At 35.4% G+C, this 24,850-nt stretch overlaps 1 protein-coding gene across 1 annotated transcript in view; it reads left to right on the forward strand.

Moving 5' to 3' along the window:
- The window catches only part of LOC150076369 (uncharacterized), a 265,264-nt gene that overhangs the window by 225,440 nt on the left and 14,974 nt on the right, over window positions 1–24,850 (forward strand). The window contains exons 12-13 of the mRNA XM_090388089.1: window positions 9,986–10,183; window positions 23,929–24,297. Of these exons, the coding sequence (XP_090244215.1) occupies window positions 9,986–10,183; window positions 23,929–24,297 (567 nt within the window). The remainder of the gene's footprint in view (window positions 1–9,985; window positions 10,184–23,928; window positions 24,298–24,850) is intronic.

Below are 24,850 nucleotides of genomic sequence, written 5' to 3' on the forward strand. Positions count from 1 at the left end.
ATTTACACTGGATTTGGGAATTGCCGTTTCATGAGCAGCTTGTTGGACAGATTTCCTTGGTGTTAGTTGGAAAAGTTCCAGCTTCTCTTGGGATCTTGTGGGCTCATGAATGTGCGAGGTCTTCCTGATTGTTGATTGTATACATTTTGCACAATGTCATCCGCTTCAAACTTATCATGAATATGCAAAATTGTGAGACACAGTGGTTCAGTGTGGTATTCACTCCTAAACTGTCTCTGGCTTTCATTGATATTTTCCGACTTCCAATACTACTTCAACACAAATTTCTGCTGTTCAAATGTAAGTCTGGTCTTCTCCATTATTACCACCAAGCCGACCAGGCTAGCCAGGTGGGTAAAGTGCCTGCCTGGCAACCCAAAGGTCGCGGGTTCGAATCCCGCCTCTGGCTTGGATCAGAGTAAAATGCAAAAACTTTGGGAGGTGCGTTATGGCCACAGAAGCCGATGCACCAACAACTAACAAAAAATAAAATAAAATAAAAAAAAAATTACCACCAACTTGTAACTGAAAAAAGAAAAAAGGTTACTGAGTTATGGGCTGATAAAGTGTGTATACATTTTTTTTTGGACACCCTGTATATAGACTTTAGTCATAAAACCTTTGATACTGTCCCTCATGGAATGTTTGCTATATAAACTAGACGAGGTTGCTAGTTTCTGGTAAGATCTTACGCTGGATTTCAGGATGACTGAAAGATAGGATTCAGGGGTTGCCATAAATGGTCAGTCTTTTGTGGGCCCTCCTCAGAGCTCAGTGTTGGATCCCCTTCTTATTTCTAATTTTTATAAATGATATTGATGAAGGTATCCAGAGAAAGCTTTCAAAGTTTCTGATGATTTTAAGGTGGAAATTGTGGTTAACAATTTTATTCGGGTCATATTGCTTCAAAAAGAATCAGTAATATCTATTGTTTGAAAAAATGTCAGCCAAGGTTTAATACTTCTGAATGTAGGGTTATGTTATGCATGTGGGAAACAGAAATCCTGGAGTCACATGTAAGCTAAGGGAGAGGAGTTAAAAGAAGTTTTTGAAGACCAAAAAAGACTTAGATGTTATGATTCAATTTTATGTTAAAATTCTCGTGCAGTGTAAACAACAGGGGTTTAGGAAGGTACATGGTGTCCTGTCCAAGATTTATACGACCTTTTCAAGTAGAGAGAAGAACATTATTCTGCACAACAATGTAGCAACTTGCTGTATTGTGCAACAGTAAGCCTGGGAAGTATTACATTATCCTCCCTGTATCCCAGATTTAAAGAACCACTAAGTGGGGGGGGGGAAATGATTCAAAACTAAAGGTGGTATGTTACTGTTCAGGGAATTAATGGCAGTGTTGCTGCAGCTAGCTTTTTAAAACTTTGCATTGTTAGAGGACAACTGTGTGGTCTATGGGAGACACTATTTTAAAGTTTCTAATGAACCTCACTGTTTTTGTTTAAAAGTTTGATTCTTTAATTATTTAGTATTTTTAGTTAAAAAGAAAAAAATGCTTACTGAATTTTTAATTTGTTTGTCTATATCAGGGATCTTCAACCTTTTAATACCTACCATCCACTTTTGTATTTTTTTTTTTTTTTTTTTTTTTTATGAGAACCCCAAACACGAGAGGTATTATAACCTATAGTACTTAGTACCGTGCTTGGGTTGGAGGTTGAGAAGACGAAAGAAGATATTTGTTGATATTGGACTTGAACTTCTGTAGATTGTAATTTTCAGGAAATACGTATGAAGGAAGGTTGTTCCAGAAAACGGCAGTTGAATGAATAAATGAGGAAGATGAAAAGTTGGTTCTATGGGTTTGAAGTTGGACAGTAAATGGATGTTGGCTGGTGGCGGCACGTGTTCGGACTGTTTTGAAAGAGAGAGCGGGAATTATAGAAGCCAATTCAGAAGAACAGTGCCCATGGAAGTATCTGTAGAAGAGGCATGCAGCAGAAACAGTGCATCTATGAGAAAGCGAGTGGAGAGACTCTGTTAGAGATGAATCATTAATTAACCTAACTGCCCTCTTCTGAATGGAATCAAGAAGCCTGAGAGAGGTTTTGGGGGCACCACCCCAGATGTGGGAACAATATTCCATGGCAGGGCGGATTTGCGATTTATATAGAGTGAGCAGCTGTTTGGGAGAAAAGTAACGCCGAAAGCGAAAGAGAAAACCAAGTTTTTTAGATGCAGAGGAAGCAATATTTGTAATGTGCTTGTGCCAAGAGAGATTAGAAGTCAGGGTAATCCCCAAAAGAGATATATCATTTTGCCTAGAAATCGGAGTGTCACTAAAGATAAGCATAGGAGCAGAAGAATCCTTTTTGCGAGATATAAGACAAGATTGAGTTTTAGAAGGGTTGAAATCAACTAAGTTGTCTTTGCCCCACTGGAGAATTACCTGAAGATCGGCATTTAAGGAATTGGCAGCAGATTTTCGAGAACTTGAAGCTGATTGAGCTGGACAAGGTTTCTCAAAATGGAAAGTTGAATGCAATGTGCTATCATCGGCAAAACTATGGAAAGGATTTCCAATCAATGGAAGAAGGTCATTAATATACAAGAGAAAAAGAGTGGGGGAAAGAACTGAACCTTGGGGGACACCAGCATTACTGAGAAGTCAGAAGACAGAAAGCATCTACCATCACCCTCGGTGAGCTATCAGAGAGAAAACTGGATAACCAATTACAAAAAAACAGTTGGCAAACCATAAGATGGAAGCTTGTTTAGAAGATCTTTATGCCAAACACGATCAAAAGCCTTTGAGATGTGAAGAGCAACTACTTGTGTTTCACCGAACCTTTCCATTGAATTAGTCCATAAATGGGTAACATAAGCCAGAATATCACCAGTGGATCGACACTGACGGAATCCATACTGGCGATCGTTGATCAGACGGAAGGCTTCTAAGTAGTTTAAGAGTTGGCGGCTAATTGATTTCTCCATTACTTTAGAAAGAGTAGAAGTAATTGCAATGGGACGATAATTGGATGGGAGGGATTTGTCACCCTTTTTAGGAACTGGCTGGATATGAGCAAATTTCCAAGCAGAAGGAAAAACACCTTTCGAATAAGAAAGTGAAAAAAGGCGGCAAAGAATAGGAGTAAGTTCAGGAGCACAGGTTTTGAGAACAAGTGGAGAAATACCTTCAGGACCTGGAGCTTTCTTAGCATCAAGATTCATCAAAATCCTTCTGATATCCTTTTGATGGAAGACCACAGGAGGCATTGAATGGAGCGTGTTAGGAATGGTGGGAGGTGTTTTACCAAGATCATTAATACATGAGCTGGAAGAAAAATGGGATGCTAGCAGGTCAGCTTTATCCTTGGCTGAAGTGACAACAGAACCATCTGGTTTGGACAGAGGTGGGAGCAGAGATGGGCAAAAGTTGCGGCCAATAGCTTTGGCAAGAGACCAGAATGCTTGGCTACCATTAGGGCAAGAAGCAAGTTTTCTGCTCTTAGCCTGTTCAAACTCTAGTTTGGACTGATTAATAACTGCTTTACAATTGTTGCGAGCTTTGGTGTAGGCAGAAAATGAAACTGAAGAATTAGAAACAAGCCAATTACGGTATGCAACGTTCTTCTCTTGGACAGCCTTAGCACATTTATTGGAAAACCAAGGTTTAGATAAAGGACGAGATTTTAAAGTGGAGTGTGGGATAAAGGATTCCATTCCTGCAAGAATAATTTCACTGACACGATCTGAGCAAACGTTGACATCAGAAGTTTTGAAACAGTAATCAGACCAAGGAAAAGAAGAAAAGAAGTCTCTCAGGTCATCCCATTTTGCATTCTTGTAATGCCAAACAATATGAGGTTGGGAATAGCCATGAGATAAAGGTTCCATTGGAGAAGAGGCAATCACCAAGTTGTGATCTGAAGTGCCTAAAGGACCTGTCACTTCAACCTTGTACTTAGAAGGGTTGTTTGTGAGAAAAAGATCAAGCGTATTGGCTGTATGATTAGGATTGTCCGGTATTCTTGTAGGTAAATGAACAATCTGTGCTAGGTCATTAGTAATTGCAAAAGCCTCAGCATCTCGACCTGCTGGGTCGGTGTGACTAGAAAACGGAAGCCAGCTGGAGTTGTGAACGTTAAAATCACCTAGGAAAATTACCTCACTGTTAGGAAAGTTGGACTGGAGAAAGTCAAGTTGCAAAGAGAGGAAGTCAAAGAGCTCCAAGTGATTAGTGGAGTTGGGAGAACGGTAGAGACAACAGATGAATTTTACACAATGGGGTAGAGAGATTTTAAGCCAGAGAAGATCAAAGACAGGAGATTCCAAATTGCCAAGTCTCTGACAGGGAATATCAGAACGGACATATGCACAAGTACCACCTTTGAGGCGAAAGGAATCATACAGCAAATAATTTGGACATCTGAGATGAGCAGTAGTTGAATCAACTGATAACTGAGATTCAGTCAGAAAAAGTACATGGGGTTTGGAAGACTGCAAGTGGAAATGGACATCGTTGAGATTAGAATTGAGACCACGTATATTTGTGAAATGAATTAGGAAGTCCTTGGGTGGTTTAGATCTTTTCGCAGATAAGCTTGCTCTATTATTTTGACAATTCGTGGTGTATTGAATAGTAAGAAAAAGTGGGTGGGACATGCTGTATGAAGTAATGAAATTTTTGGATATGGCGTACATGTGGTAAGAATATACCCAGATCCTTGACATAACGTGGCTTCGACAATGCTCCCCACATACACACTACTCGGACTCCCTCCAGTCACTATCTGGCAGAGTAGAGGTAGCAAGATTATACACTAGCTGATCCGGAAGCTTCCTAGAGAGTTACCAATAGGTTCAGTCCGGTGTACTAACTAGCGGCCGGCCTGCGAACACCGTTTTAGAGCTGTACCCTCGAAATGTAAGGAATATTGGATCTCGCCACGACATTCATCATAACCTCAAAAGTCATCAATCATACTGCATGATGGAAGAGATAGGGAATTGTTGGCCGGAACTTAGACCTAGAGACTAAACATGGGTTCCACCACTTCCAGCCTCCAATAAGCAAAGTGGTGGTATTTCACCGGTTGATGAGAGTCATCTACCACTTAGTACTGCCTGGTAACATAGAGGGGCGGCGTTCCTCCATGTGGTGTGGGCGCCACACCTCGACCCCTGCTTACGTTGGTTCACACCTGGGTGGTCACCCACCATGTACTTGTGCATGAAGGTTATACCCAGGATTATTGGGTATAACTGGATTATTGGGCATCAACAAAGTATCTTTGTTGATGGTAAAATTTCCTTACCGGTGCTGCAGTAACTCAATTTAGCGCAAGTGCAAAGTAATTTTTACAGGGGGGGTGGGGGTTTGTAAAAAATATGTAAAAAATTAAATTTATTTTTTTATTTATACTTTGTCTGTTTATACATAGATGATTTAAATTTAATGAATTTCTGCATCTCCATCGATACAGTGCCTACTAGTGCGGGAGTTGCTTAAATCGAAGAAAAAGAAAGTTAAATGTGAAAACAAAGTTTATTGAAGTTACTTTAATTAATGATTAATGAGATCCTTGAGGCTAATGCTGCGAGACTAAATATTTGATATCTGGTTCGATTTTCGCAAGGAACAAACGAAGGTCTTCTCTTTCGGTGATATTCAGACGGTTTCTTTGTTTGGTAATAATATGATTAACAGCACTAAAGCTTGATTCTACAAGATATGAGGTAGGGAAAGGTATCAATAAATTAAATATCATTTTTCATATATTTGGATATAACGCAGGCATTTTTTTTTATTGTGCCAGAGTTTTTTGTATCCACCACTATCGAAATTATATTTGCAAATTATATTTGCTCTCTTTATCATATTTAAATTCTAATAGTTCTTCTTGGCAAGTTATATCAACCTCAGCAAAATTTGCAGAAAAAGGTTTTATCATCCAGCCTTAACCTTCAAGTTCAAAATATCTTTAAATCGTTTTTCCATATCCAATTTAAGTTCGTTGAGGTGGCTACTGAACCTTTCAATCTCCTCTGGAGTTACATCATCTTTTATAGGTGACAATTCGGGAAACTGATTAAATTCTCTCTTCAAAATATTATGATGGAGAAGATCAAGTAAATAATGACACAATATTTTTGCAACTGATAAGAGTTATATTGGCTCCTTGAAGCTGCAAATTAATTTCATTAAATCTCTTGAAAATGTCTGCCAAATAAAAGGCATCATTCTTTACTGTTTTTAATTGTTGACAGAGACCATCCTCATTATTACTTTCAAAAAAACTGTATGACATTATCGTATAATGCTACAAAATGAGACAAGCATGTACCCTTTGAGAGCCATTGAACTTCTGTGTGTAAAAGTAACCTAATAAATTGCTCATTATTGTCCTGGCACAGCTGTCGAAACATTCTATCATCTTTGGCATTAGATTTGATCTTATTTACAGTTCTAATAATTATACTTAATGATGTATTTAGACTAAGGTGCATTTAGGGCTAGAGCCTCAAGCTGCGAACAAATTTAGACTATGTATATAGTATTATGATATAGTATTATGACTATGTATTATGATGCTAAGCACTTTATATACATATACTTAATGATGAATGGAGACATGTACTTAAATGTTTTTCTAAAAGATGTTGTCTATGCACCTCACAGTGAATACACAAAACGTTTGGCACTTCCTTCAAATAAGCAACAAATCCACGATAGCGACCTACCATTGATGGTGCTCCAACAGTAGTGCATGCAACAAAATTGTTCAAGGGTATATCATTTTTTGCAAAGTATGATTTCTTCTTGCAATGTATTGTTTTCATCAAGGTACCGTACATATGTCATCAATAGAGCATTATTATCTGCAATGGTAGATTTGTCCAACTGTATGGAAATGAAGAGTTTTGGAAATACCTATAAGTTTATTTTCAACACTAACCACCATTTCGTCAATGTGTCGCTTTACTGTGCTATCGCTAAGGGGTAATGTTTTTAAAACTTCAGGTATATCCTGATGCATTACTGTTGAGATAAATTCTTTGATAGAGGGTATTATCAAAGTTTCTCCAATATTATGGCTTTTGCCACTTTTTGCAATTAATTGTGATACGCTAAGCTGCAGTTAATCCATCTTCGTTCTTTGCATGTTGTTTTTTCAACTTAAATGATGCAGTTATTGTTGAACGATTTTGAAATATTTTATACATTTCTTGAAAATACAGTAAACCCCCGCTATTCGCGGTATCTGTATTCGCGATATCTATATCTCTATTAATATATTTCCGAATGAAACCTAAAAAAATGTGAATTTTAAAGCGCCTTGAACATTTTCTGCCATAAAAAAACATGGGCGTGGCTAAAATTATCTTTCCCGGTCAAAACAGCGCTCAGTGAGTGGGGGGAGAGGGGTGACAAAATCGCGAGCGTGGATGTTTCTCGCTAATCCTTGTTCAGTATATGTTACGCGCTTGTCATGGACGGTCTCGTCGTTTGCTTTTAATTTATATGCTTATAAATTGAATAAATTTATAAATTGTTATGCTTACAAAAGTGATAAATCTACCTTTTGCAGTGTAAAACAGACTTTTTCGAGTGTGTTAATGGAAGAAAGTGACTTTATTGTGGACAAGTTCTAACTCGTACAAAAATATGGCTACGAATAACAAGGGAAATGTGAAAAGATCAAAGAAGGTGATGACATTAGCGAATAAAATTGTTATTAGACAAAATTTCTAATGGTGAAAGTGTCTCCTCAGTGGCAAAACATTATAAAATCAATGAGTCAACGGGTACGATCAAACAAGAAATCGGAAGAAAAAATCCGCCGTAGTGTCCGTGAAAACGCGCTAATTGCTTCACAAATTTGCTCTGTAACTCGTGATGTTAAATTAGAAAAAATAGAAAAAGCTTTAAATCTGTGGATAGAAGATCGAACTCAAAATAAAATTCCGTAAAGTTTCATAATTCATGAAAAGGCAAAATTCCTTTATCAACACTTTAGCGAAACTGGTGATAGCACTGACGGGATAAGTTTTTTTAGCTAGCAAAGGCACTGGTTAGAAAAATTTGTTTGAAATTTCTAATAAATATTACATTTAATATTAAATTGTTTCTCATTTTCATTTCGATGCCATATGCTTGCATTTCACTATGTACTGTCTATGTGCATAGTCATATTATGAAGGTACATATAATACATACATTGATAAAATTTTTGACTAGTTTTTCTTATATATTTCATACTTTGGTACGGAACCCCTTTATTACTATGGGAGCCATAACTCAGTATTCGCGTTTTCGGTATTCGCGGCATTTCTCAGGAACGTAACCCTCGCGAATAGCGGGGGTTTACTGTATTCAATGGGCTTATCTTTAACTTTTGAATGCTTTGTAGCAAGATGTTCTCGCAATCGACTTGGCTTCTTTGCTTCATTGGATAATGTCTTGTGGCACAGTAAACACATTATTTGTAACAGATTCAATGAAACCCATCTTCAGATACTGTGGTAAATTGCAACAAGCGTATTTCTTTTTTTGAGACATGGTTTCACAATTTGTTGCACAATTTATCAACTCGTTCCAAGCCATGGACGCGTGCTTACTCTCACAAATCTAACCACTTACTGCCCCCCCCACCATGAAAGAGGTACAGCTCGAAGATCTATATTCAAAGTTTAGAGATGGAATTGAAAAGTAAATTGTAAAAGCATATTTTAAAAAGTCAAACTCGCGAAGTTGTTAGCAATGTATTCGATATATGGAGGAAGAACAAAATTTGTAACAATGGACAAAAAACCCCACCACCCACCACGAAAGCTTGAATCGCCCACTAGTGGGCGGTAGGGACCAGGTTGATGACCACTGGGCTATATCTTCGAATTTCTTATAGCTACTCACACAGTATAATAGCATAATCTGAAATTAAATTGCATAAATTAAAAATACGTATCTTGAATTTCACATAAGTATTGTATTTTTTGAAATAATGACAGTGTTTTTACTACTTAGAAAATGATCCTCATATTTTCATTAAAAAAAGCAGAATATAAGGAGTATATTCATCTGACAGATGTGTACTCAAGTTCTTCGTGCTTCTCAAAAATTGTGCACAATTAGTGAAACAGGTGGAATACTAGAAACTATTCTGAAGGAAAATTTACATTGACAGCAAATGAATAAATATTCAAATTTTTGAAGCATTTGCAATATACACAAGTTTGACAATGCTTACAAATACACAGAAACTGTAAGCAGGTACTCCAGGTTGCATTTGCAAATACTGTTTATGATTACTTCTCTATCACTTTTGCAGATTTTGACTAATTAATAATATACATTTTACGTAGCAGAGAAAAATTACAACAGAACCAGTTACAAACTTAGTTTATCAAATGTACTGTATAACAAAAACAGAACAAATCTTTGTTGTTTTCAGACTATCATAACAAAAGCTGAATCTCCTTATGACACCTATTATTTTTCATTAAGTAACTGTTCCTTCAATCAGTATAATTCATGAGCACTGCCAGTAGTTTAGCATCTGTAGTATTCTGCAGTTAATACTCTAGAAATTGGACGAAGTGCATATTTCAAAATGGTTAGTGTGAAGACAGGGAAAAACTACAGAACAATACAGCTCAAATTATTAGGTAACATTTCAAAAATTTTGGGCAACCTGGCACCCAAATTTGTGCTCTGCTTACAGCAGTACACAGGGTGGGGAGAAACTAACTTTAAACTTCTAAATATTGTAGCCTGAAAATTGTCCAACAAATTAATTTAGGTCACGAAATAGAAAAAAAAAACTGTTATGAAAATGAAGAAAAATGATTTAGAAGAAAAAAATTTATGAGAAATACTTGTATTCATAAATTGTGTTCTGTTCATGTAAAAATGAGCAATGAGATTGTGCTATTTACATAACCTTGCTTGCTTAGGAGATGATAACTATACAATTAGTCGATATAAGGTAACTATCTACAATAAATCAAATTTTTTTATATACTATAGGTCCTCCTCCTGGACCACCACCCCTCATGTTCCGACCACCTCCACTGAGACCAGGACTTCCTCCACCACCAAGGCTTTTACCACCTGGAGTTCCTCCGCCCCCACCTGGAAGACCTGGCCTTCCTCCTGGACCACCACCTGGATTACCTCCACGTGTAGGTGCCCCGCCACTCAGATTACCCCCTGGACCACCTCCTGGTATGTTGTGTGGTTTTTATCACCATTGTACAATGGTCATTATTTGATTATTGCACACTCCTTTGTCTTTACAAAGTGTATAAAACATTTATTTCTTGAGGAAAGAACTGGAAAGCCTTCCTATAAACCCTTCTTACTTTGTGCTCATCTGATTGTATAAACATAAAATATATTTATTTTATTCTATATTGTGGTAATCGGTCTTGTTCTGTAGGTGTGGGAATTTTCTTGCTCTAATCTTTTTAGAAACAGTTGACTTTAAAACAGAAATTAGTAAGAGTTCATTACTCATGGAATTGGAATCTATTGATTATTAATGTAGGCGGACTGTACTGGATATAGTGCATCAGCATTAGTATTGGTGGTTTTGTAGTAGTGGCAATGTTGCCACCAGCTCCATTGGAGCACTGACTTCCTGATCCAATATGCCTGATCCCTTGGACTTAATCTGTTAGGCTGTTGTCTGCTTCCATCACCCTCATCATCTTTCTACCATCTCCTTGGTCTTCTAGGCCACTTACCTGTGACTTTGTTAGTTCATTACAATCTTCAGTCATATTCTCTACCCTATTCTCTTTCCAGTTTCCTTAGCCATTCCCAGTGATGCGTTCCGCTGCCATTTTAAGGTTTGTCTCTTCTCCTTTGCCAGTGTTCACAGTTCATGTTTCTATTTTACACCTTATATACCTGTAAATATAGTAAATTTATTCTTTCCATATGTGTACAAAAATGCTAGCTTATACTTCTCCTACTCTTAAGAGAGTAGGAGAAGTATAAGCTAGCATTTAATTTTTTTAATTAATTGCTAGTCTTTAATTTTTTTGGAATTTTCTAGGTATTTAATTTCTCTGATCTATCATATTGGTTCATTGTATAAAATGTGTTTGTATCTAACTAATTATTTTCTTGTAATTTCCATTTTTTTGGCTTGTTGTTGGAGATGGAGAGTAGTATAGAAAATAGGGATTCTGGGACAACATACACTTCTACAAATGCAAAAGATCACCCCTCCTTCCCTTAAAATTGTTAATTTTCCTAAAATAAATTACAAAAATTGAAAAATTAAAATGATTTATATTTTAAGAAAATAATGTACGTTTAATCAAAAAATGACTAAAAAGTCTCCCTTTTTAATAAATTAATTTCTTTTTCATATTTTCTGCATCGAAATAAATTATATGAACTATTTTTTTTTTCCCCACTTCTTTCATACCTTTATAAATTAGTGTCATTTTTATTTTATTGTAATCTTCAATATTTTTATGTTTTTTTTTTTTTTTTTTTTTTTTTTTTGTGGTTGAATCTGTCCAGTAAAAATGCTTTAAATTCATTTATGTGAACAATTACTTTATCTCCTTTTTCTGTTTTTATTATTTCAATTTTTTTAATTGGACAATATACATTAAGATCTAAGTCTTGTAATTTTTTGAATGGAATGGATTGGAATTGTTTAAACAATTTTTTTCAAATAATTTTTCCAAGTATTTTTAAAATATAATTTAAATATTTGAAAAAACTGTTTTTATAAATGAAAATAAAGTTGTACAAGAAATGTGAGAAAGAAAAAAATTGAAGTTTTTTTTTATCTTATCCATATTGTAGAGATTGTAATAAAGCATATCAAAAAGATTATTATAAATCTAAAACATCACTCAACAAGGAAGTTATTTTATGTGAAAGAGAAGTGCAAAAATTATTTTCAGAAACATTATGGAAATTAAAGGGAAAAAGATATGCAAAAAATGTAAAAAACAAAAACTGTTTCACAATTTATAAAATATTCAAGGGTTGAAAGATATCATACAGTACGTAAAGAATGTGCAAACAATTATCTCATTACAGTATCTCATTGTGAATGCAAAATGAAATTTTTGTCAACTATATATAATCATAGAAAATGACAACTTAGAATGATCTTCTATTTAAAAATTGAGAAAAAATGAATTCATTTTAAAAATATAAGTAATATTAAAAATATACTACTACTAGGGCTTACAATATCGGTAAAAATCTTAATACCGGTATTTCGGTATTTTTTAATTTATGACACTGGTATTCCAAAAACAAACATTTGTTTTTGACAGTTAGGTGCAATAAAGTAAGGAAAAAACAAGTACAGGAAACCCTTGATTAATGCGGTTTTGAACAATGCGGTTTTAATTAGTGCGAAAAATTTTTTTGATACTATCCCCTTAACATATGCGTTATCAAATTTGATTAGTGCGCTGTTTTTTTCTTGCGGTGCTTGGCAACTCACAATGGTGCCTAAAGCGGCAAATACGTGACACGCACTCACCAGGGTCTTCTAACTTAAATGAATGGGAATCGACTCCAAAATGCTCGACAGCAGCACCCCATACCACTCTGAAGTTGAAATTTGCTCGGGTAACTCATATTCTTTTATTCTTTTATTATTAACATTAAACTTCTTTAATATTATGATATTAAAGAAGCAGTTGAGAACATACACAAATCGTGGGAAGAAATGACGAACAGCTGCATGAGAGCTGTCTGGCAGAATCTTTTGCCTGAATGCGCAAATGATTTTTGCGGTTTCATTAATCCTGTCAACAAAGTTATTGATGAAATTACTACAATTGGAAAAGACCTCGGCTTTGAGGAAGTAGATTCAGAAAACGTTAGAGAATTATTGGAATCGCATTCAAAAGACTTAAGTAACGACGATCTTGAAATTGAGCATCAACATGCATACGAGGAAGAAGACGAAAATGAAGCAGAAGAAAAGCAATTTGCTCCCAAAGAAATTTCATTCAAAAAACTTGAACTATTTAATACACTTTAAAAAGCAAAAGAACTCATACTAGAGTTTGATCCAGATGCAGAGAGAAGCATGAACGTTCGTTGAGGCTTAGATAAGCAAATTGATTGTTATCGCAAAATCATGGAGGAAAGGAAGAAAGCCACCACTGTTCAATTGAAGTTAGATAAGTTTTTTTTGCAAAAAATAAAATTTAAATCATACTATCTTTTTTTAAATTTATTCCTTAATAATTTAAGAACTATGCAGTGCATTATAGGTACGTATTGAGTAAGAAAAAATATATTTTTACAATTTCATAATTTTCAAGGATTCATTATAATTATTCCCATTGTTTCTTAAGTTTGATTAGTGCGGTTTTAATATGTGCGGTATATTTCAAGGATTCATTAACCGCACTAATCAAGGGTTTCCTGTACTGTAATTACTTGAATTCCTGTTTTAAATAAACTTTTATTGCAATAATAAATATTCTGAAAAAAATTAAAAATACAGTTATTCTAATAACAAAAAATATATATATATTGATACTGCAAAGTTTAGTTATATTTACATATCCATACTACCTGTCCAAATAAAGTGAGCTCTTAAGAAACATAAGCATATAGTGTTATCGTTTAAACTGGATCTAATTTTGGTACATATTTGATTAGTGGCAGTAAACGTCCTTTCGGATTCTGTGCTGGATGGTGCTATTGTACTGAGATAGTCGTAGACGATTTCAATCTGTATATTCTAGGCTTTGAACTTTTTTAGAATTAATATTTAAAAAGTATTTCATTAATTTCCCACTCAAGTTTATCTTTTAAAATCTCATTAGAGTCGGGCAATTTCTTATTTTGGAAAGAATTTGCGGAACACTGATGTTCTGTCCCATGTTGGTCTTCCAAGGTTGAATTCTGTTCATCATTTTCTGAAGGAAAAAGATGTTTTATTAAGTGAAGTATAATTTTCACTATAGTATCTTTACCGAGTCTGGCAGAGAGAGCCAAGAGTCGGTATAAGGAATAAAGAAGAGAGCAAAGAGTGCAGTTAAGGAATTTTTCATATATATAAATGCAAAGAAGAGAAGGACAAATCAGATCGGACCCATATGTAATTGCATGGGTTAGTATTAGATACCCCCAACTGATGTTTCAGATGAACTCAATGGTTACTTTGCATCGATATTTACAAAAGAAAACCTTTTATGTCAGTGGGAACATATGGGAGTGAAATGGAAAAATATGTAATTAATGATATTGAAATTAATTTAAGTGATTTTTATTTAAAAATTTTTTTTCTAATAAATGAGTGAGAAAATGTACTCTGTATTAAGTCAAATGACTGTTAAGAGACTTAAAAGATATTAATAGAGAAAATTTAATAAATTTTATATTATGAAAACAGAGAAAAAATAGAGTTCAGCATATTTTTTAAAATAAAAGTATTAGCGAATTGAAAAATTTTTGTGATGAAAATCAACTTCATGGCTATACAAGAATAAGAAATAGAGAAACTTTAATTGAATTTATAATGAACGGAATTAAAAAAGAGAAAAATATGTTAGAAGAGAAAGACTAAATATTTGCTAGAATATTTAGTATACTTGATGCTAATGAATTATTTCCTAAAAGAAAAATAAGAAAACGTTTTACTCAATTCATAAAATGTAAAACTTATGAAACATATTATAATCCTGATAAACATGATGAACACAATGAAAGCTTTTATTATTATTATTATTATCCATATGGTACAAGGAAGCCTGAGGCTTATGCTGCACCAGCCAAAAAAAAAATTCCCGAGTTACCCTGAGAGAGAGAGGGGGGGGGGGAGTCAGAAGCAGAAAGGAATCACCAAGAAAGAGAAGAATGATGATATTCAGCTCAGGACCCTGGGTTTGCCAAGCCCATACTCACCAGATGTGAGCCCCTTAGAATGATAAAGAAAAATTAAGTTTTGGAACTTAATAATTTTAATGAAATTCAAGGAATAGAATCAGCTTGAGGGTAGATTAAAAACTTATCAGAAATTCAATAAGTGAACTAGATCCTATGATATTCTTAGAAAATAAAAAAGATATTATTTAAAAAAAGCAATTTCACAGCAAATGAGTTTTAAAGTTGCTATAAACTTTACAGTTGAAATTTAAAAACATGAAGAATATGATGTATATTCATTTCAAAGTAAAAATCATAGAATTCTATTAGGAACTAACTTAGATGTCTATTATAATTTACTTTTGAATAAAGTGCAAAAGAAAATGATGCAAGTAACATTTCATGATTCTGGTTGGGTTATTTATTTTTATTTTTTTTATGAAAACCCCAAACACGAGAGGTATTAGAACCTTAGTACTGTGCTTGGGTTGGAGGTTGAGAAGACGAAAGAAGATATTTGTTGACATTAGACTTGAACTTCTGTAGACGTATGAAGGAAGGTTGTTCCAGAAAACTGCAGTTGAATGAATAAACGAGGAAGATGAAAAGTTGGTTCTGTGAGTTTGAAGTTGGTCTGTAAATGGATGTTGGCTGGTGGCGGCACATGTTCGGACTGTTTTGAAAGAGAGACCTGGAATTATAGAAGCCAATTCAGAGGAACAGTGCCCATGGAAGTATCTGTAGAAGAGGCATGCAGCAGAAATAGTGCGTCTATGAGAAAGCGAGTGGAGAGACTCGGTTAGAGATGAATCATTAATTAACCTAACTGCCCTCTTCTGAATGGAATCCAGAAGCCTGAGAGAGGTTTTGGGGGCACCACTCCAGATGTGGGAATACTATTTCATGGTAGGGCGGATTTGCGATTTGTAAAGAGGGGCTTAGAGGGGAACAGGTATCCTGTGTGTTATCAGACACTCAGCCTAAAACACTGATGGATCCAATATCTCTCTATTACAGAAGATTTAGGAGAAGTCCGGTTGGCCTGCCTCCCTAAAATCCACTCATGCACACCTTCTCGATGGTAAGCCCTGTTACGTCACTTAGGTGGCAACGAACGTGTAGAGTGGTTCTCTTCAAGACGCCTGGTCAGCGTGAAGAGGAAAAGACCAAACCCTCCAGCAATGAGAGCACAACAGAAGAGCAATACAAATGGCCCTCAGTTCCCAGCAGCTTTCACTCTCCCTCTTACGGCAGCGAGGGGATCAGAGTGGAAGCAGAGGGTGCTAAGAATCTCTGGGTACGACCAGGCTGCCATGCACGGAAATTGAACTTGGCCTGTTATAATGTACGATCACTCATCGGTGAAGACAGGATATTAGAGCTGGAAAAGGAATTAGAAAATGTGAATTGGAATATCATCGGTTTGGCTGAAACAAAAAGAAGAAATGAATCACTTATAAGTTTATCAAGTGGAAATCTGCTGTACACCAATGGAAACAGTGAAAGGAGTGAAGGTGGAGTTGGGTTTCTGGTCCATAAAGATTTTAAAAACAACATTTTGGAATTCAAAAGTACATCACCAAGGGTGTCAAGACTAATATTCAAGATTTCTAAGAGGTACAAGCTAAAGATTATAATGATTTATGCACCAACATCGAGCCATGATGATGAAGAGGTTGAAGAAATGTACACTGAAATTGAGAGTCTTCTAGATGAGCAGAAAACCCACTACACTATTATTATGGGGGACTTCAATGCTAAGGTTGGAAAAAGGCAAAACAGCGCAGAAAGAGGAACTATAGGAAATTTTGGGATTGGTGAAAGAAATAAAAGAGGTGAAAGACTTGTGGAATTTGCAGAATCTCAAGGACTGTCAGTAATGAACACTTTTTTCAAGAAAAGGGTGAACAGAAAGTGGACATGGAAGAGTCCAAATGGATTAACAACTAATGAAATCGACTTCATCCTCACTAACAGAAGATATATTGTGAATGATGTTACCATCCTGAATAAGGTAAATGTTGGAAGTGATCACAGAATGGTAAGATGTACACTTGATATAGATGTAGGAAAGGAAAGGAAAAAACTGACTCGAGTAAATAATACAAAGGTCTTTGAAATAACAGAGGAGGAGAAAAAGCAGTATGTACTGGAACTTAAGAACAGGTTTGAGCTTCTGCAGACTGCTCAGGACCAAGATATCAACGAGGAATATTACAACTTTCTGAAAGTGATAAAGCCCAAGAAGCCTATAGGGAAACATAAATCCAAAGAAGAAAAAATTAGTCAAGAAACACTTGTCATGATGAACCAAAGACGACAAATGAAGAGCAAGAAAAACTGACAGGGAGAAAATTGAGTATACTGAGTTATGCAAAGCCATTAGAAAGAGACTCAGAGAGGACATAAGAAGATTTAACACAAGAAAAGTAGAACAAGCATTAAGGGAAAACAAAGGATTTAAATCAGCAGCCATGAGCAGTAATACAGAAAGACAAATGATACTGAAACTGAAGAATAGCGATGGTGTACGGTGTACTTATAAACAGCAGAGAAGGCATAATTCAAATAGCAGAAGACTACTATAGAGAATTATACAAGGAGCGAGGGAATGATACCAGCAGTGAGGAACATGGATTGCAAAGTAGCAACACATACGACATACCCGATATTCTTCCTGATGAGGTAGAACATGCATTGAAGAAAATGAAGAATCGGAAAGCCCCGGGGGAAGATGAAGTTACTGTAGAGTTGTTAAAATTGGGAGGAAGAGACATAACACAAAAACTGGCAATGCTCTTCACAAAGTGCATTAGAAAAGGTGTGATGCCTAAGCAGTGGAATAATGCAATCATAGTTTTGCTGCATAAGAAAGGAGATAAATCAGAAATTGGAAATTATAGACCAATTAGCTTGTTATCCCATATCTACAAGTTGTTCACAAGGGTCATTACTAACAGATTAGAAAGAATACTTGATGAGAATCAACTGAAAGAGCAAGCTGGCTTTAGGACAGGATTCTCAACTATGGATCACCTTCACGTAATATCACAGCTAATGGAGAAAGCAAATGAATATAAAACACCATTATGCCTGGCATTTGTGGATTATGAAAAGGCATTTGACTCCATACAGCATAAGGCAATGTTTCGGGCACTGGAAAGACAAGGCATAGATACCCCATATATTATGATTTTGAAGAAAATATATGATAATGCTACCTCCTTTATTAGACTAGACAAAGACAGTAAGAAATTTAAAATCGAGAAAGGAGTTCGACAAGGAGACACAATATCTCCGAAGCTGTTTACTGCTACCCTTGAGGAAGCTTTCAGAAGATTAGACTGGTTGCAGAAAGGAGTCAATGTGAACGGAGAGTACCTAAACCATTTACGATTTGCAGATGACATTGTGGTCATAAGCCACGATTCCAAAGAATTAGAGGAAAATCTTAATCAGTTATGCACAGTTAGTAAGGATTTTGGACTAAAGATGAATATGGCTAAAACAAAAGTAATGATGAACAAGTATGCCACAGAAAGGGAAATAATGATTGAAGGAGCAGTAATTGAAAAGGTGGAGTCATATACTTATCTGGAACAAGTCATTAGCTGTAATAATGATAAATGGCTGGAAGTCAAGAGAAGAATAAATTTTGGATGGATAGCATTCCGGAAATATAGTCACATACTGAAGAGCAATATCCCAGTTTGTCTGAAACGTAAAATAATGAATCAATGTATACTCCCCACCATGACTTATGGAAGTGAAACTTGGGCACTCACCAAAAGAATGGATGAGAAGCTAAGAACTACACAGTGAAGAATGGAACGAATTATATTGGGAATCAGACTTAGATAAGAAGAGAAACACATGGATTAGGCAGCAAACTCAAGTAAAGGACATTCTTATCAAAACTAAAGAACTAAAATGGTCTTGGGCAGGACACATAGCTCAAAGACATGATGACAGATGGACTAAGAAAATAACAGAATGGTACCCAAGAGGAACTAGAAGAAAACCTGGAAGACAAAGGCGGAGATGGATAGATGAAATTCATGAGTTTTTGAGTAGTAAATAGATGGCCAGTGCTCAAAACAGAAGGAACTGGAAAGTTGCTGGAGAGGCCGTCATCCTGCAGTGGATTGAAAATGGCTGATGATGATGATGATGATGAAAGAGTGAACAGCTGTTTGGAAGAAAAGTAATGCCAAGAGCGAAAGAGAAAACCAAGTTTTTAGATGCAGAGGAGGCTATATTTGTAATGTGCTTATGCCAGGAGAGATTAGAAGTCAGGGTAATCCCCAAAAGAGATATATCATTTTGCCTAGAAATCGGAGTGTCATCAAAGATAAGCATAGGAGCAGAAGAATCCTTTTTGAGAGATATAAGACAAGACTGAGTTTTAGAAGGACTGAAATCAGTTAAGTCGTCTTCGTCCCACTGGAGAATTACCTGGAGATCGGGATTTAGGGAATTGGTAGCGGATATTCGAGAAGTTGAAGCTGATTGAGCTGGACAAGGTTTCTCAAAATGGAAAGTTGAATGCAATGTGCTATCATCGGCAAAACTATGGATAGGATTTCCAGTCAATGCAAGAAGGTCATTAATACACAAGAGGAAAAGAGTGGGGGAAAGAACTGAACCTTGGGGGACACCGGCATTAGTGGAGAAGTAGGAGGACAGAGAGCCATCTACCATCACCCTCAGTGAGCGATCAGAGAGAAAACTGGATAACCAATTACTAAAAACAGTTGGCAAACCATAAGATGGAAGCTTGTTTAGAAGACCTTTATGCCAAACACTATCAAAAGCATTTGAGATGTCAAGAGCAACTACTTGTGTTTCACCGAACTTTTCCATTGAATTTGTCCATAAATGAGTAACATAAGCCAGAATATCACCAGTGGATTGACTGGTGATGTTCTGGCTTATGTTATCTGATGGAATCCATACTGGCGATCGTTGATCAGACAGAAGGTTTCTAGATAGTTTAAGAGTTGGCGGTTAATTGATTTCTCCATTACTTTAGAAAGAATAGAAGTAATTGCAATAGGATAATAATTGGACGGAAGGGATTTGTCGCCCTTTTTAGGAACTGGCTGGATATGAGCAAATTTCCAAGAAGAAGGAAAAACATCTTTAGAATAACAAAGTGAAAAAAGGTGGCAAAGAATAGGAGTAAGTTCAGGAGCACAGGTTTTGAGAGCAAGTGGAGAAATACAATCAGGATCTGTTATATATGGTGTTGAATAATTATATCTTAATATTAATGTATATAATCCTTTACAAGGAAATTCTTTTATTGATTTAATTCAAAAATTAAAAAGTAAAAAAGCTATTGTTAATGTGAAAAATGAAAATAACGCTGGTTGGCATCAGTTTCCTCTTTGAAATAATTTTGACAAATTCTCGTAGGAAATATGTTCAAAAACTCAGATATATGCTTAAAAAGTTCTCATCATCCTCAGTTTTCAAATATTCTAGGTTAATGATTGAAAATCAAGACCTGTAGTTGGTTTAATCATCTTTTCCATCTATTTTATCTATTTCTTTTTCTTTTTTTTTTTTTTCCTAGAATATTTGGGAGATTTCTAGAGCTTCCATGAGCTTTCTACAACATTTGAGAATGTTCTATTATTTTGTTACTTGCAGAAGAAACGTTGGGGTGTTTCTGGAAGGTTTTAAAAATTTCTGCAGAGTTCTTCTCTAGAAACATAATGAGCATTCTAGAAACTTCTGTACTGGTATATGTATGAATGGGTTTCACACCAAGCAAGCATTTTCTTATTTCAAAAAATATGTGTTTCAGAGAGCAAGTGGTGAACAAAGTCAACAAATGTTTTAGTGAATTAGTGTTTGTAAACAAGTGTTGTATCGTTAGTGTAAATCATGAACTGTGTTTAAATTAGAAATAAAAATCTGAAATTTCCTAATAGTGTGCGTGTGTGCGCACCTGCCTGCCTGACTGCCTCAACTGCACATGAAATATGTAGTGTTCTTACCAAAATAAGCCTGATAGCTTTTGCTACATTTATGGAGAAGTGGTATTAAAATCACAGTGGAAGCCACTGTCACAACTTGCCTGAACTCTATTTTGGATGTGAGGGTGGAGATGAAGGCGAAGTATGAGCTCCGAAGAATTCCTGTAGCTCATGTTCAAGGACATTAATTAAACGCACATTTAATTTCTTCTTTTCTATCCTCAGAGGTTCTGCAATGGGACCCAGCCCTGTCCAGTAATGCCCTAATGTTCTCGTAGGAAATATGTTCAAAAACTCAGATATATACTTGTATTGTAGCACAAGCCAACCCTCACAAGAACAGCGTCGTTAGGGCATTACTGGATAAGGCTGGGTCCCATTGCAGCACCTCCGAGGATAGAAAAGAAGAAATTAAACGTGCCACAGCAGATGTCAGAAAATGCGGCTAGCCCCAGAGAATCATAGATAAATGTATCCAAGAAGCTGGGCATGAACGTTGAGAGCCATTTACACCCATTGCCACCGGATACATTCCCTACTATACAGGCCTAACTGAGCGTATAACTCAGGTGTTGCGTGATTGCCAGACACGCCGTGTGCAGCTACTAGGGCAGAGGTTGCACACAGTTGTGTCATAGGTTAAGGACCCTATACCTATGGAATGTATATATATAAAATAATTTATAATTAAATTAAAATTCCTAAGGAAGAAATTCCTATCCCTTTAAACCTAATACCGTAAAATGGGATGACCTAATACTGTAAAATGGGATGAACTAGCGCTCCTACCCTCTCTAAACAACTGGCTAGACAATTTTAAGGATTGGAATATTATTACTAAAGAACAAAAATTCTGAGAAAGTTTAAAAAAAAATTTCATGAAAAGATTGACTGGAATCTGATATCTAAACATCAAGCTATCTCTAAAGTGTTTAATAAAGAACATGCAGATAAGTTAAACTGGGAATTTATTTCAGAGTTTCAAAGATTATCTGAAGAATTTATTCGGGAATTCAAAGAAAAATTAAACATAAAAAAAAAAAAAAAAAAATTATTGATTTCAGACACCTTGTAGTACGTTTATTCTTGAATTTTCTGATGAACTAGATATGCAAATTATAACTAAATATCAGCAGTTATCAGAAGACAGCATTCAGCAATTACTACACAAATTAGACTGGAAACAGTTAGCAAAGTACATTCACTTAGCAGACTGCTAAGTGAATTCATAAAGTGATGTTTTAAATTGTTCATTAAACAACAAATTCATAAACAAAAATTATAAAGGGTTAGTTTTATATATGCTTGCAAAAATATGCATGAAATAAAATAAAATGCTTAAAAAAAGTAAGACTATCAAATGGCAGTTATTTTTAACACATCTTAAAATCATAAGGAACATGAAATCTAAGGAATGCATCCATTTGGCATGGGTGGATAGTGCAATGTTGAGTCAGTTTGGTGTGACATAAACACTGGAAAAGCAAAAATGAGGGTAGGAGTGCGTTATAGGCCTAATGACTCTGATCAGTACAATGAACAACTATACTGATAAATAAAGTGGGCCAATAAATCAAATGTCAATAGGGGATTTTAACTTCCCAGATATTGACTGGAACTTGTGGGTTGGTCACTCACACACTAGCAACACTTTTGTGAATTTATTGGATGATTGTTTTCTACAGAAGCAGCATGTTTGAGTGGCAGCTAGAGGGAGTAATACCCTTGATCTGATTATCAGCAGTGATTATTCATCCGTTAAGAATCTGCAGATAAAGGAACCACTAGGTGGCAAAAGTGCCTGCCTGGCAACCCAAAGGTTGCGGGTTCGATTCCCGCCTCGGGCTTGGATCAAAGTACTGCAAAAACCTTGGGAGGTGCATTATGGCCACAGAAGCCTATGCGCCAACAACTACCAAAAAAAAAAAAAAAAAAAATGTAACTACCATCAAGGTAAAGGGAAGGGTTTTTGCTTTTGTAAAGATGACTACAGTTGTCTCAGACAGTTTTTAAATACTATGGTGGGACCAACTGATGATGTTACCAACAGCAAATTCTAAACGGTAAGCATTCAAGGAATTAATCTTGAAAGCTACTGATCTTTTCATACCAACTAAGAAATACTTTCACGATTTAAGCCTAAATGGATGTCAGATGAACTAATAAGACTCATGGCAGAGAAGAAAAATGCATGGGATGCATATAAATTATCAGGCGATACAGAAGCCTATTGTAGATATAAACTAGTCTGTATTCAAAATTCAAAAAAAAGTTAGGCAAGCAAAGGCAGATTACGAGAAATCTTTAGCGAATAAGATTTGCTGAAGATTTCTTCAATTTTGAACAATTGAAAAATTTGAAATAATGAAAACAGAAAAAAGGAGATAAAGTAATTGTTCACATAAATGAATTTAAAGTCTTTTTACCAGATAGATTCAACCATGAAATAACATAAAAATATTGAAGATTACAGTCAAATAAAAATGAAAATAATTTATAAAGATATGGAGAAAATATGGAAAAAATAAAGCTCATATAATTTATTGTTGCCTCAGAAAATACGAAAAAGAAATAAATTTATTTAAAAAGCAGACATTTTAGTCATTTTATGCTTAAAACCTACATTATTTTCTTAAAAAATGTAAATAATTTTAATTTTTCAATTTTATAGTTTATTTTAAGAAAATTAATGATTTTAAGGAAAAGCAGGGTATTTTTAGTGTTATTTGTAAAATTGGAAAAATGTCCTAGAATCCCCATTTTCTATACTATTACTATCCTAATATATCCCCTCTGCTCCTGGAGGTATGATTGCACTCTGGTACTTGAGAATTACTGGTTTATATTTGCTTAGTATTTATAGATGTTTTAATGATGTTATATAGGCTGTTCATTTCTTATGACTCAAATAATTGCTAGAATTGCATTTCTTATGACTCAAATAATTGCTAAATTGCATTTCTTTGATTATAATTTCTAAATTTAGTATAGCATAATCTTGTTCAGTGATTAAACTGGTTTTTCCATTATATAATGCATATGATTGGAAAACATTGACAACTTCTTATAAATACATCATACAGTTGTACTTCTAATTTTTCACCTTTTAAATAAATATAGGTATGCCTCCTCCAAGATTGTTACGTCCTCCTGGAGTACCTCCCCAAGCAACAAACCCAGGAATTCCACCACCTCCAGGAGTTACACCTCCCAGTGCTGCATTGCCTCCAATGACAACTGCAGGTCAACCACGTCCATCTGTTCCTCTGCCCAGTGCAAATCCTAATGTTCTTAGTGCACCTCCCAGTTTAATACAGAGACCAAAAGCATTCCAAATCACAGAAGAAGAAGAGAAACGATCAGCAACTATTGAAGCTAAACCAAAGATTAGGACTCTTAGTGCTGATATAACAAGGTTTATGCCTACAACATTAAGGGTTAAGAGAGAGGATAGGAAAAAGAAAGTGTCTTCTAAGGCAGGAGAAATATGTAAGTTTCATTTTATTTTCATTCTTGCTTTTTTTTATTTATATTTTTATATGTAGTGTAATATGCCAATAATTAAATTAATTGCAAACTAAGTTTCTGGGCAAAAGCACGCTTCATACAAAAGCAAGCAAAGAAAGAATCCTGGACCTGTTTTGCATCCAGTTTTCACAGAAATACTGATCCCAAAATAATATGGAAAAAAATTAGACAGCTGTCTGGTAAGTTTCCTACCATACCTTCTCCAATCCTCTCCTGGAATGAGAAAGATCTCTCTAATCCTGTAGATATAGCTAATGCTTTAGGCAATACTTTTGCAGAAATCTCAGCAACATCAACCTATACTACCCCATTCCAAAGAATTCTAAAGAAAAGCATGCTATTCATTTTCAAACTGCCCGTCTTCTCCCATATCTCTGCAATATTCTGAACTTTTACATGTCATTAGAACAGCTCGCAATGGTGCTGATGGGCCAGATGGGATTTATTATGTCATGCTACAACATCTTGATGACAAAGCTTTGCGCTTGCTGCTGGTTTTTTACAATCGCATATT

This window comes from Mastigoproctus giganteus, chromosome 13 (assembly GCF_048544385.1).
Source record: "Mastigoproctus giganteus isolate SK-2022 chromosome 13, ASM4854438v1, whole genome shotgun sequence".
Classification (NCBI taxonomy): Eukaryota; Metazoa; Arthropoda; class Arachnida; order Uropygi; family Thelyphonidae; genus Mastigoproctus; species Mastigoproctus giganteus.